We start from the raw sequence: 14,358 nt of genomic DNA on the forward strand, positions 1-14,358 counted from the left end.
TTTGCAAGGCTTAGAGATAACAAGACGGAAGCCTTTACTGATTTTTTTTTTATAATAAAAATTGTAATGTTAATTTTCTTAATCTTTTCGAGTGATATAAATAACCTTAAATGGAAGAAAACTCTAAATAACTACTAAATGTGAAACTTCGATCTTCTTTCCCAAATTAACTATTTTCATGGTGTACCATTTTTGGCATTTAAAAGTTATGAGTTAAAAAAACAAATTATAAAGCAATATATGAAAAAGGTTAGCATCCATTAAATTTTAACGTTTAAAGAATATTACGAATATCTCACTTATTTAAGGTTGGTTGTCTTTCATTTTGTTGTAGCTCATCTTTGCCAACCACGACCTTTTTAAAATTAACGATTTCTCAGCTCTGAGTTTTGTGAACATACACATACATAAATCTTGAAACTCTTTTGATCTACTTTGTTAATGACAAGTATTGCTGTATGGAACACGCGAGACCTTGTCTAGTCTATTTCCATCTCATCATCCTTTATTTAGAAATCTACTGTACTCTTTAAGTGGCCAACCATGAGACTTATTTCGCAATGAAAGCCCAAGGTTGAGAGACAATGATTGTAGCATGTAACAGCCCATACTGCCCATCCTCAGCTTCAAGGAGGAGCATAATGCTTCTCCTCCTACTCTTTCTCCATCATCGAATCTGATCGCATAAGAATCTTTGACTCTACCTTCTGCGGCTCTTGCTACTCTCCACTGTGTGAGCTGCCACCTCTTCTTCCTACCTGTTTTGTCCCTCAACAAGAGTAAAATAAAAAGTAAATGGGTGTGCAACCAATTTTAGAACCAATATACAGAAGGAATTAATAGGTAGGGACCGGGTTGCAAGTGAATTTGAAAGAAGAGGGTCAATCTGGAGCAATAACTTAATGCTGATATAAAGATGACTCAATCATGTGAGTCCCAAATACTCCATTATTTGACAATTCTTGCACAATTGGAATCCCCCAATAATCAGCAGTGTTCGGGGAATTGTCTCATCTATGTTTAATTTTAATTTTGGCTTCCAACCGTATGTAAACTCATGCATGTATTCTTTTATCAATTCTATGAAACATGAGCATGACACAAACTACTTGACTTAAAACAAATCCCAAACACAATGTGTGCATTAAATGACTCGATATTTATTACACTACTTCCGCGTTCATGTTATCCTTTACAAAATTATCAGATATTTTCCTATCTACTATTCAAAGAGTAGAATACCAAATACCAACAGCTCCTGCCTCGGAAAGTTCGTATCAAATATCATATTGCTTCACGCATTCTTTTTACACCGTGTTCAAGCAAGAAAGTTCCATCAGAAAAAAAAAAAATTTCTACATTTTCTTTGTCCCTTTCGTTTAAGTATATAGCATAGTCTTTACTGAAACTCTCTTTCCCTCAATTATATAAGACCTCTATAAATATCTAACGAAAAGAAATCTTCCAATCTTTACATGGATACAAAAATCTTTAGTTTCCATTCACTGCTTCTGCCGTTTCCTGCGTGACACACTTAAATCAGGAGACAGATTTCTAACCTTAACATCAAAAGAGGACGATTTAACTGTGCAAATTCTACCTTAACCTCTTCAAAAAGTGTCTCAAGCTGAGCTGTTATCTCAGAGAAGGATGGCCGCTTGTCAGGAGTGGCTACCCAACATCTCTGCATCAAGTCTACAAGCTTTGGATGTGCATTCTCGGGAAGATCTGGACGCAATCCCTGAAATGAAATAGCAAGACAAATGAAACTTCTATTATACAGTGGCTTTGTAGAGTTCCCATGGAAATTAACAAAATTTTAGCGGAAACAACATCCTAATTCATGCCATTTACATTGTTATGCAATGTTGGCATCTGTCTATCTTTTATCAGAATTCCTATGACTTTTCTGTTCCACAGCAGACACTTAAACTTCAGGTCATGTATGAGGAATCGATTTTTACCATTCCCAGTACATATGCTTTAAAGTTAAAACTTCAAAATTTTGGAGTTCTCTTTTATAACACTAACAAATTTAATGTTCTCAAATTAAACTTTATGGCTTTCACACTTGTTCCGTTTCTAAGAATGCCCAAACATATGAAACGGTTAGATTTTGAACCACACAGCATCAATAGATTGGATGCAGCAAAATAGAACTTGAAATTTTATTGCAAAATTACAGGAAAGCCATCTTTATATCATGCTTGAAATTAAACGAACAAAATCCATAAACTATGATATAGTAGAGATTACTCTTTAATTCCATAAATAGAAAAGCAGACCTGTCTCACTCCCAAGGCAGCTTGCAATGGAGTCATGGTATCATATGGAACCTGCATCAACAAGGAAAATAATTTTCGAAAGTTTGACTTCCAACGTTTTAGCATACAAATAGCTCTTTAACTTTCTTCAATTTCAGGAAATACCTTGGCAGTCACTAGCTCCCAGAGTACAATAGCAAAACTGAATATATCTGCTTTCTGATCATATGGTTGGTGGTTTATAACCTTGTAGGAGTAATAAAGATGGGAAAAAAACCCAAAATAAGAAGTCAAACTTGGTGACACTTAGGTGTACACAGCTAGTAAGACATTATGGCACATGACATAAAGAATAAGGACTGCACCATTAACCCTGCAACTACTTTTTCATTGCAAAAATTATGGAAGGAACAACGTATCCAAGTATTAGAGCATTTATAAATGAACAGAAGTTTGAGGTAATTTCACAAATGACTGAGGAAGTTCCCCATCAGGCTTAAAAAATATAAACCAAATTTTGAAATAATTAACGGAGGCAACTACACTCCCTCAGTCTATTGGACAAGGGAAAAAGAAATAAACATAAGAGATTCACACCTCAGGTGCCATCCATCTATATGTCCCAGTCTCAGCTGTCATTACTCCTCCTTTGTTCAGGAACCGAGCCACACCAAAATCTGCCACCTTAATAACCTTTAAAGAAAACATAAAGATCTCAAGATCAGAAATAGTAAAACACTAAATGTTACAAAAATTTCACTTCAAATTGTGATATAAACAACTCTACAGGTGCCAATAAACATTAATGTCAGCTATCTTAGCTGTCTACCCTATTAACTGGTAGAAACTTTATTGCTAGGAGTACATTGATAGATATAGCATGAAAGATGGATCAAAGATGCAGAAGCACTAGAACTACTTCTGTTAATTCAGGAATAAAAATGTTTAAAAGAAACTCCATCACTGGCTAGGGGACTTCCTCGAGGGTCCAGATCATGTCTACACATCAATCCATATACATAAAGCTAGTCTTATTTTCTCTCTTATCTTCTTTGTTACTGAAGTCCTTCCCTCGTGAGTAACTACCTTCTTGCTTATGCACCCTTGCTTTCCTGCTCCCAAGCCAGATTCACATACAACATCCCTTAATCCGAGAATCAAAGTTAAAAAGCCAAATTCCAACAAACTTTGAAGTCATTGTGATTAACTTCAGTTAACCTTCCAAACTCTCTATCACCATTAAAATACTTTAGACTTTAACCACCATAAAATAAAATGAATAAAATTAGCATTGCTCGCTTGGTTCATGGCCATGTCCATATTAGGTCCAGTAGTATACCTTCAAAATGTGACTCCTCTTGTTCGCAAAAACTTACAACTCTAAAAGCAGGAGGTTCGCTTGAGACAAAGTAAATTATCAAAGTTCACGTCATAAACAATGTAATAAAGCATGCCAAACTCCAACTACATGAAACCACAGAAGCAAATGTAGACTAGCTACTTATGATGAATCTAAACACTCGCAATATCTCCTGGAAAAACATAGGATGCTTGCCACTCCTCAAACACCCTGCATGTGCTTGGTTGCCGATTATATAATTCTCAATTGACAATATCAATGATATAGATAACTTATTTTTTGATGTTTCAAAAATTCTGACTGGCATAAACCATTAATATTCTCCGCCAGTATTTTGATGATCCACATGCTGATTATGACGAAATTAAATTTGAGCCATAGAACTTAAGTCACTACCAACAAAAGATACCGTTAAAATTAAAGTAATCATTACTAAAGACAAAGCCATATTTCAGCTTAACCACTCCAATAAAAACTTTTAAAAAGGAAGTACAACGGCATGCATGCATCCAGAGAGAGAAGATTATAGATACCTAGAACCAGGATGAAACAAGCCTCAGTACCAGAGACAGTACTAACACAATGAAAAAGTATTTTTAGGCATATCACGAGAAACTTGAACTAATTTCCTAATTGAGGACACCACCAAGCAAAAGATTTCAAGTCCATCGATATCTGGTAAGGATTAAAAGTAATTCAACACATAACCATAATCTGCGGTTTAACCAGATAAACCTAAGGATTTTCAGCAGCATCCTGTTCACTAACAGTATGCAATTTTATTAAATTAGTTACTATCCTTCATGCAAGTTTTACCCTTTTTAAGAACTTTTACAAAGGAAAACCCAACTCTGACGCATGTCAAGGTTCTGGTTTTCAACTTAATCTTCAGTCATGTTGCTGATCACCAAGAACAACTTAATTGTTAGAAAATCAGATAAACTAATCCCTTCAGCACTCTCAGATCAATGATGTTAAGAAAATCATACGTTGTCCGTATCCATTAACAAATTTGCTGTCTTCAAGTCCCGGTGAATTATGTGGTTTTGATGCAAATAATCCATCCCTTTGCAGACATCAATTGCAAACTTCAGCAGTTGAGTGAGCGTCAAGACATTACGATTCTTATGCAAATAGTCATACAGGCTTCCCCCAGGCATATATTCTGCAAAAATGTGAAATGAGAAATTTTAACAGATACTAAAGTTGAAACAGTGAGTGAATGGTGTGTGCTCTGGAGAGTGTGATTGGAAGGCCCTGGCCGCTATCAACTACATAAATTCTTTTAGCTGGGGTCCCAAATTAAGGCCATACTCTGACAGATATTTAGACAAACCCAAAATGAAAAATAAAGAATAGAAGGTCCCCTGACATGATTAACTAGTCAAAATAAACAATTATAATGAAAAGCTTTTCTCAACAGATGACTCAAGATGACAGATTAATAAGGGAGGATAACTAGAATAGAAGCCTCTTCAATTCAAAAAAGACTTTTTTTTAGCCTTCAGAAGTTTCATACCTGTTACTATGCACAAATGTGGGGACCTTGTACATGCACCAATAAAACGAACAACATTTTTATGCTGGACCTCTCTACACTCAAGAATCCAAAAAATAAAATCAATAACCATATGATTGTGGTCCTACATAAATACAAATACCTGCACCAACCATATCCTACTTCAGAAATTAGCCAGTAGATTATTGCTAAGAAAAAGCAAGAAAAAAATTTATTTAACTTTATTTGCTTGCAATACAAGAGGTAAAATGTATATATATAAAAATGCATTTTGCTGAAGTAGATCTCAAGAGGAAAAATGTATTGTTCTACTAAGAATATTTTTCTTTAGAGGAAACGAACAAAATTTATAGCCTAATGAGCAAGTGCATAATTACTCCAAGGTAGATTCTAGACAAAGACAGCTATTTCTAAGACTTGACAACAGAGTTTCAACATGATTTCATGCCTAAGGTGAAGGTGGTTTCAGACATAACAGGCAGAATTCTATGGGAGTATGAACCTACAATGAGACACCTTAACTTGGAAACATAAGTGTTCACAAATTCAACCGTTCTTTCCTTTCATTATCTTTTTCTTTTGGGTAGGTGAGTAGGTGAAGGAGGTGAGTGAAAAAGGGCAAGGGGTTATTGAACAAACTACACAGAGTAGACAACAGAAAATTAAAGATTGCGACAAAGACAATGTGAAACATCACAGAACTCTAAAGTAACAGTTAAAGCTTCTCACCGTAGAATCGCCACCTCTTGAGTAAACTCATCTTCCATAGCATCATTCAAATGCTCAGACCTAAGAAATTTAACAGCGACATCTTGTCCAAGGTAGACACCATGATACCTTCAGATGAAAATCATAAGAAGGTTGAGCAACAGAACAAAATTACAGAATAGAGTAGATCCAGAAGAAGCAAGTTCATATGGGCAAAACTTACAGATCTCCACAAGATCCAGAAGCAATTCTTTCTCCTATCTTCAGAAGTCTTCTATCTATCTCCCAATCTCGAGATTTTGATTGTGTAGCTGATGCATCATCTATAGCAGAATGAGAACTCAAAGATCCAGACAATGATCCCTTCATTTCCAAAGAATAGTAAGGTAAATTATCTTTTTGGCATCCATTCATAATACTTAAAGGACAAAGTCATGCAAATACGAAAGTGTAAGCATAAATGATGTGAGATCCATCAGAATCCAACAGGGGGTAATAGTAGAAAGATGAAGAAAAAATTCAGATTATTATAGGGGTTAAAAACCAGGGTTGCAATCTGCTCATCAATTATGAAGGTATAAATTTACATACAGATTATTTGTAAAATGCACAAATCTGATGGTGGCTAGATCAAGACCTTTAAAGAAATGTGAAAAGCTCTTCAATTGTTCTCTCAAGAACCATTTGAACTTCCAAATAGAAGGAGACAGTACCAAACCTTTCAAAAATTTAACGCCAACAGTAGAGCCATAATGACTAGCTTTGTGATGTCCAAACACATTGTAAAAACAAAACCCAGTACCATTAATGCCCATTCTTCATTAGGACTTGAAATGAATTTTAGATTGCAACTAAACTAGAAAGAAAGTGAAAGGCCATAAATGGAATTCACATGGACAAGGTTTACCTTGCTTCTACTAACCGCTTCTTCCATAGCTTTATATAAACCATCTGTATCCTGGCCACAACATTGCAAAGTCAGCAACAATTGGACTCAGCAGAGATCCCTGCCATAAAAGAAATACAATCACAATGCTCTTTAATACATTACAAGGCTACGCTTTGGGGATAAACTATATTTTGAATAATATACTACTTGATAAATTTTAATATAAAAGAAGCATCAAAGTTGTGAATTTTGGATTTATGGTCAAATGTTCAAGTCATATTACAGAATTCGACACAAAAGAAAAAAAGGAACTGCCTATAACTCTGCCAATGTCAACAGCAGAGAATACAGTATCTCATGTAAAGCAAGATTCTTTGTTAGTTATACATCTTAACACTCACCAGAAAAAATAAATATACGAGAACACTAACAAGAAAACATCTAATGAAGTAATGTATACCTCAACAGGCCATCCATCCACCACAAACACATCCAAAGAGTAGCCATCCGTTGTAGAGAATACATGTGCTTCACGAATATTAAGCTCTATATCTGAAAGCAATGCAGAAAGCTAGAAAGAAACGACAGCTGGTCAGTATTCTACTAGATTTGTACCCTTCTGGTTAACAGTTTTTTGAACAACACTTTGCAGCTTTTTCCTTTAACATGTAGTACCCCACAATTTTCTCATGTTACCATAGGTGGTTATCATCTAATTATTAATATGAGGAGACTTTTATGATTTTGTTGAAAATAGTTTATGCTCTAACCCTATGATATAGAAACCACAGGGTGTTCAGTGCTGAGAGAAAAATCTAAAGGTGTTATCTGAAAATTTGAAAAACAACAGATTACATTGTTGTCAAACATACCTGGCTAAGCAGCTTCGGCCTGTCAGTGGTAGAAAATATCACTTCATGAATTGGAAGTTGTACAATCTCTTGCCTGCATAACATTTACCAAAGGCCAACTCACCACCCACACATAAATATGAAAAATACAAGACTGATATAAGAAAGCAGCATTTATAAGCCTAAGTCTAATATACATGCGTTGGGCATATAAGTATGCTAAACATGTGGGCATACACATACATACATTGTTATACAAAATTCTGCTTCAATTGTCAGTGCGGGGAGGGAAAGAGAGAGATTGAGAGAATAAGCACATACAGAAAGAACAAAATGCTTCTGAATGAACCTTTTCCAAAGTAATGTTAGGAGATCTTCTAACCATCTAGATTGTTAGAAAGCAACTACTAAAATACCTAAGAATGATAAAACCCTTAAGACAAAAGCTTCAGTACAGTAAACACCTGCAACCAAGTTTTGTAATACCAATGACAACTATCTAACCTTTCACTGTACAATGAAAAAAGAAATTACCTAAAAAAACAAGAAATAAATTACCAAAAATCATACAGATCTGGGAAAGGAATTGAAAACAAATTGTTTCAAAAATGTTGCAGGTACTAAACTGAATGATACAAGCACCAAGAATTGGCTATTTAGCATATAATGTTGTTAATGTTCTGATTTAGCTTTTTTATTTCAGTTGGAAGTAGATCTCTATGAAGAAGATCCAAATGAGCACACATCAACAAGCACAAACCCCCAAAATAACAGAGGTTCTCATTCCTGAAAGTAGGAAAATCTCCTCATACATAGTCAAGTTAATAAATAGGAAAAGATTTGCAGAAATTTCAAAGAAAGGACTGGTGTAACAAATCTTCAACAGAGTACCTTTTTGAAAAGTTCTGAGTGAGATATCTATCATATACACACTTGGAATTCTTTCTGACATCCAAATTTAGGTCCTCAAGCTTAGGGCAAGCTTCAAAGTCAACTGGATGATCCCTGCTTCTATTTACAGAAAGTGACAAAGCATTAATTAATAAAATTATTAATAAAAGATGCAATTCAAAAGACATCAAAATGTTATTAATGAAATAAAAATCGTTTAGGATCAAACAGAGAAAAGGGAAAGGGACAAAGAACTAATAATCTTATACATAAATACCTTTTATATGATGGTACAACCTTTTCACCATCTCCATCACCAAAAGGCCCTTGTCCAGACAAAGAATTTATATCTTGCTGATCATCATTATTATCTTCTCTGGTGCAAAGGTTCTACATAGCATAAGAGGGAGAAAACATGCAAAAAAGAGAGCAACACAATCATACATCACATGAAGAAAATATCAAGAATAATCTAGAAGTAATACCATAATGGGAGCAAAAGTATAAAATGTTTTAAGAGGATACAATTCTTTAAGGGTTGTTATTATTAGCTTGAAACAGTAATTTGACTATACTATTGCAGTTTAGTTTATTTATCTACTTTTACTTTCCAAAATCCACAAAAAAACTTATATAACCCCCTTCCTTTTATATTGTTAGTAACGGACTTTCTGCGAAAAAAAAGTAGTCTGCAAAAGGAGAAGAAATTATATAATTACATTTGCAGTAATGTCAAAATATATACTTAAAAGTGAGATATCACAAGTAGCAGGAAGTCAGAGGTGTTGTGTAACCATAGGAATCATATTATATATTTTTAACAAAATGTAAGGCTGACTCAAGGCATTTTACAATATATAAGCAACAAACACTTACACATTCACCGAGATGCATGACTATGCATATTGTATGGAGTTGTATAAGACATATGAGGAGCGACATATAATTTCCAGGTAAGCCATGAACAGTATGAACAACATTAACTCCCTCCTTCACAAAAACAAAGCCTATTGGTGGAGGTTATTCATTGAGCTAGAAAAGTCCTTTTGGAGCTAAAAGCACTTTCAGCACCATAAGCAATAAAGAACAATGCGCTTTTGAAGTCAAATGTGTTTTTGATCCCAAACACAAAAGCTAAAACTTTTAGCTTTTGCATTTAAAAAACACTTATGGAGTCATATGACATTTAACCCTCTTTTAAAATCCAATGTATTATACAATATTTACATCGAGTATACTATTATTTTCCTATTGAAATTTATTTCAAATATTTGAAATTATATATTTGAATTAGTAATAATTATCTTCTAATATTTAAAATATAGTTTATATATTCAAATTAAGTTTTACAAACAATTCATATTAATTGCATAAAAAATTTAAAATTTATATTTCATATATTAAAACATTAATAATATTATTTTCTTATATTTTTTACTTTACACCATTATGTCTAAAATGAACATTTAATTTCTCAAAAGCACTTTTGGATAGCAATATTAAAACACTTAAATCCTAAACCAAACTTTTTGAACGCACTTCTTCAAGGCACTTTTTATGTGAGGACTTTCTCCTATGCATTTTCCACATTGTCATATTTCTCACTACTCTCTCTGCATGTAGGGCAATCATGGTCCATGAGTGACCTCTTGCTAACCTGATTCTAAAAATTCATTTATTTTATTTATTTTAAATTCTTCTTCTGGTACTGGAGTATAAAATCGGCACTATTCAAGTGAAATTAAACAACATAGTAATTTTTTTTAGGGTATTTCAAATTCCAGATCCCTTTTTTCCACCTATAGGCTTTATTATATTTCACATTCTGTAAAAAGAAAGACCCAATACGGGATTTTACCCAATGATGATTGATTTTATGACTTGGATACTCAGATAGCTGTGTCTCTAAACCTGTAAATATTCGAACAATAGATTATTATGCAAGTGCAACAACCGCCAAGGCTGAAGCAAGTAATGTTAGACAAGACCAAACTCCGTCTCTAGTCTTTTAATTAATTACACCCATTACCCATCCAAGACATTCTTGGGGCACATTCCATCCTATCAGCAACAATGGTACCTTAGACTAAAGGGCGAACACTGGAGTTAGTACCAGCATCAATTACGCATTCTTCAGATTGAAATAGCCAGTTTTCCAAGTTATTTCATCAGCAGCAATTAGCTTTGAATCCTGATTTGTCTTGCTGTTGTAGATGCCAAACTCTTTAGCATCATAGCTTGCTCCCTGCTAGAACATACCGTCGATATGAATGGGTGACGATAGGACATGACAAGGCTAAAACCCAAAAACACTACTGTATGTCTCTGTCAATTAGGCAAGATCTGAACCCCGTTGCTTATGCCTTAGCTCATTTTATTTTAAGACATAAAATTTGATGAGGATGGCTTGGCCACCCAATGAGCTACTTGCTTTTGTGGTTCAACAATTACAACATCTAGTCTTTCATTTCTCTACTAAATTAAACATTAATGCATGCAACTTTATAAATTATTTCTCGAGTACCAGTGTTCGCCCTTCATTCACTCCAGCTAGTATGGATATGGGAGGGGAAAAAGAACAGTAGGGTCACGGTATCTCAAACTTGGGGCACAATAACAAAAATATATATTTATATTCTCCAAGTAAAATTTCTTCAAACAATTTTTTAAAAACTTGTTTCCCTTTGTAAATTGATAAACCTTTTTGACAGAAGTGAATTGGAAAAGTGTACCTATAACCTTCATTTCAGAACGGCATTAGGTTTCAACATGATGCAATTAATGAAGCTTGATCAAATAAGACTAATTGTTTTGACTTAACGAATTTACTACTGAATAATAATACTCTATGATAAGTAATTGTTTAAAGCTCTCTCACGGACATAAGGGTCAATTGCACACCAGAAATTACAGTAAAAGGGATTGTTCCAACTTCCAAGCACCGATGTCCCTGTGCACAACATTCCTATGTTCCTAAAGGCTAAAACTGTTCCACAAACCCTGTATCTATGCCCAATTCTTCAACACTCTGGTTCCTAACACACTGTTTTTTTTTTAAAATTATCATGGATCAGTAACGTATTAAAACGAATAATATATATTTCTTGTGACATCTACTTTTTCTTTAAAAGAAAAACTAAATCTCACTACTCCACGAATCTCAGTTTCTACCGCTTTGCTTGAATTAGAACACTAAGGCCAATAGTCCAAATTTCTACCGCTGTACATATGAACCAGTAGTTGAAATAAAAGATGATATTTCCATTTTGCCCTGTTTTGATAGCCATGACATTAATATAGCAAAAAGGTACTAAACCGGGTTGTGTTCTTCTTAAACCCTAAACACTTGCTATTAAAACAAAAAGCAAAGAAGTAGTACCTCCAAGAAGCGGATATGATAAACCGGCCGCTTCTCCGGATCTTTCGCAGCTTCAAGTAGCTTCTGATGTAACAAGACATCCTCCACTCTCTCCACATTAACATCAAGTGCATAACTGAATACCAAAAAAACAGCTCCCTTAGCTTTAACCTATCCTACTTTAAAATTTCTAAATCCTTCATAAAAATACGTATAAAACAGATTCACACATACGTACAAATCATTTGTATAATAACTAATTCTCACCTAGCAGGCAAGCGATTGAAGTGAGCATCCAAGTTGTCGCGAAAGTCAGAGTTCGAAATAGCTTCTTCGTAGCCGATTTCAACTAAGCGATTGAAAACGTCAGTTCTGATATCGTAGTTGTTAAAGTTACCGAAGCTTCTCGGCGGCGATGAACTCTCTCCAACTCCTTCAGTTAAATCCATCAACAATGAAACCTATTGCTTCTTCTTCTTCTTCTTCTTCTTCTTCTTCTTCTTCTTCTTCTTCCTCCTCCTCTCTTTTTCTTCTTTCCTTCTATTTGAGCATCGCATGAGGTGAAACTTGTTGTTTCTTTGTTGCTGATCAAAGTAAAGGGGATCTTTGACCGATAATGGAATCTGGGAGGACAAGAATGGAGGGAGAGGATGGTTGTTTTGAGAGAAACTGGAGGATAAATTCGGAATTTTAGGTTAGAGTTGGGAGAAAGTAAAAACAGGGGAAGCGAATGTTCAGGCTTGAGAAAGGAGGCATTGACTTTTGGGAGAGGCTTCGTACTTTTGGAGAAAGAGTATTGAAGGGAATAGGATTGGCCGGTTTCTTGGTACTAAAATATGTTTCACAAGTTACGTAAACATCCTTAGATAAGAAAGAGAATTACGGCGACAGATTCAACGAAATGACGGAAATGCCAATTTGGTAAGCAGACAAAAAAGTGAAATAGTTAAGATTACTATTATTTAAATATCGATTTTATTAATTAAAATATCTTACCTCAAAAATGCAGAATAATTAAAATATATTTATATATATCACCAAATAGATAGACGTATTTTCAATAGTGTAAGCGGTAAAATGATAATGTTGAATTGGGAAATTTACGTGGAAATTCCAAAATTTTCACATAAGTTGGCACTAAAAATTTAATCGAAAGTGATTAAAATATTTGATTTCAAAAATTTAATAATTAAATTTAAAAAGTAATAATTGAGCGACAAAATAAAATATAATTTATAATTTAATGAATATTTTGTGTTTTACCCAATAAAATATTATACAATAGTGTTCATAAATTAAAATTGAAGATGGAATTGACATTTTACATTGCACTATGATTTTGCCTAATTTTGATAAAAAGTTTTTGAATTTTATAACAAAAAACATTGGTGGTATTAATTTTCAATTTAGAATGCTTTAGAGTATATATATTATGTGCGAAAAGTATTATTAATAAGGTATAAAATTGGCAGATCATGTTGATTTTAATATTAAAATAAAGAGAAATAAAATGTATATAATACTTTCTTCATAATTTGATTTTGATAGGGCGATCAATAATGTAATAAAAAGTAATTATTTTAAATTTACATATTAACTTGTTCTTAAACCATTGTGTCAGGAATGTTTTAATTTTACGTTATAAGAAAGTAAGAATTAAACTAAAATCTAATGAGTAATCGCTCATTCCACTTGTTTACTCAACAAATTGTTGGTATAAAATATAAATTACTTGGATTTTTTTTATTTATTGGGATGTTATTATTTTAAGTTTTATTATTTATTATTTGTTATTTTTAATGTTTTAGATACGTTGTTTTCGGGATAGGATTTTTAGTTAATATAAATATTTTAGTTAGTAAAAATAAGAAATAAAATTTGTATTAGTTGTCATTGAACGCATATTTTAATGTATTGAGGTTTAGATGTGAGATTCTTTAAATTTTTAAAATTTTAAATTAATAAATGTAAAATTGTACCACGTTTTAAATCCATGGATGATTAGGTAGACAAAAGCTCCTACATTTCTCTTATTGTAGTGATGTTTTCAAAATTGTAGATTCACACAGAACTTTCCTGTGAAGGAGAAAAGAAATTAAGTAATATCCATATACAAACATAAATAAGATTTGAGAAAATTGAAGTATGATGGTGAAACCAATAAAAATAAAATTAATATGGAATAAGTGATAATGCTTGCAAAAATAAATTAAAACATAAGCATTGTGTGAATAGCAAAAGATGCGAAATAAATATTGGAAAAAAAACAAGTAATATTTAATGGATTGTTATGCATGAGTTCTATGCAATGGATAAAATATTAAAAATTGAAAGACTTTTTAATAAATACTTAATTTTTTTAATTATAATTCTCTTATGTATTAATATAAAATGGAAAATACTTTAGGATTCATTAAATCTTAAAAATTTTATTGAAAGTTATTTGATTAAGGTTTGGGTTTGGAGTTAAAATTGAATTGAAAGGAAGAATTAACTAAAATCGTGAAACCTTTATTGA

At 33.1% G+C, this 14,358-nt stretch overlaps 1 protein-coding gene across 3 annotated transcripts; it reads right to left on the reverse strand.

Moving 5' to 3' along the window:
- Nucleotides 1–340: 340 nt before the first annotated feature.
- LOC105769805 (serine/threonine-protein kinase STY8) lies at nucleotides 341–12,651 on the reverse strand. Of its 3 annotated transcripts, none has more exons than XM_052631266.1 (16): nucleotides 12,108–12,651; nucleotides 11,862–11,976; nucleotides 8,760–8,872; nucleotides 8,483–8,602; nucleotides 7,613–7,685; nucleotides 7,201–7,311; nucleotides 6,759–6,809; nucleotides 6,075–6,214; nucleotides 5,873–5,980; nucleotides 5,144–5,217; nucleotides 4,614–4,789; nucleotides 2,862–2,957; nucleotides 2,430–2,510; nucleotides 2,286–2,336; nucleotides 1,601–1,741; nucleotides 341–758 (listed from the first exon to the last, which is right to left on the reverse strand). In XM_052631266.1, the coding sequence occupies exons 1-16, from the start codon at nucleotides 12,287–12,289 to the stop codon at nucleotides 720–722; spliced, it is 1,671 nt and encodes a 556-aa protein (XP_052487226.1). In that variant the 5' UTR covers nucleotides 12,290–12,651; the 3' UTR covers nucleotides 341–719. The 3 variants fall into 3 exon arrangements, with proteins under 3 accessions (XP_052487226.1, XP_052487225.1, XP_012446138.1); XM_052631265.1 differs by having other exon boundaries at nucleotides 1,560–1,741; XM_012590684.2 differs by lacking the exon at nucleotides 341–758 and adding an exon at nucleotides 1,141–1,521 and having other exon boundaries at nucleotides 12,108–12,650.
- Between the last annotated feature and the right edge of the window lie 1,707 nt (nucleotides 12,652–14,358).

This window comes from Gossypium raimondii, chromosome 5 (assembly GCF_025698545.1).
Source record: "Gossypium raimondii isolate GPD5lz chromosome 5, ASM2569854v1, whole genome shotgun sequence".
NCBI lineage: Eukaryota > Viridiplantae > Streptophyta > Magnoliopsida > Malvales > Malvaceae > Gossypium > Gossypium raimondii.

Excerpts from the sequence above, each read along its gene's own strand:
- LOC105769805 (XM_052631265.1), bottom strand. The coding sequence starts at position 12,289 with ATGGATTTAACTGAAGGAGTTGGAGAGAGTTCATCGCCGCCGAGAAGC. Across the intron at positions 7,686-8,482 it reads ACTCAGAACTTTTCAAAAAG|GCAAGAGATTGTACAACTTC; the intron begins GTACTCTGTTGA and ends AATGTTATGCAG. Across the intron at positions 2,511-2,861 it reads ATAGATGGATGGCACCTGAG|GTTATAAACCACCAACCATA; the intron begins GTGTGAATCTCT and ends TACTCCTACAAG.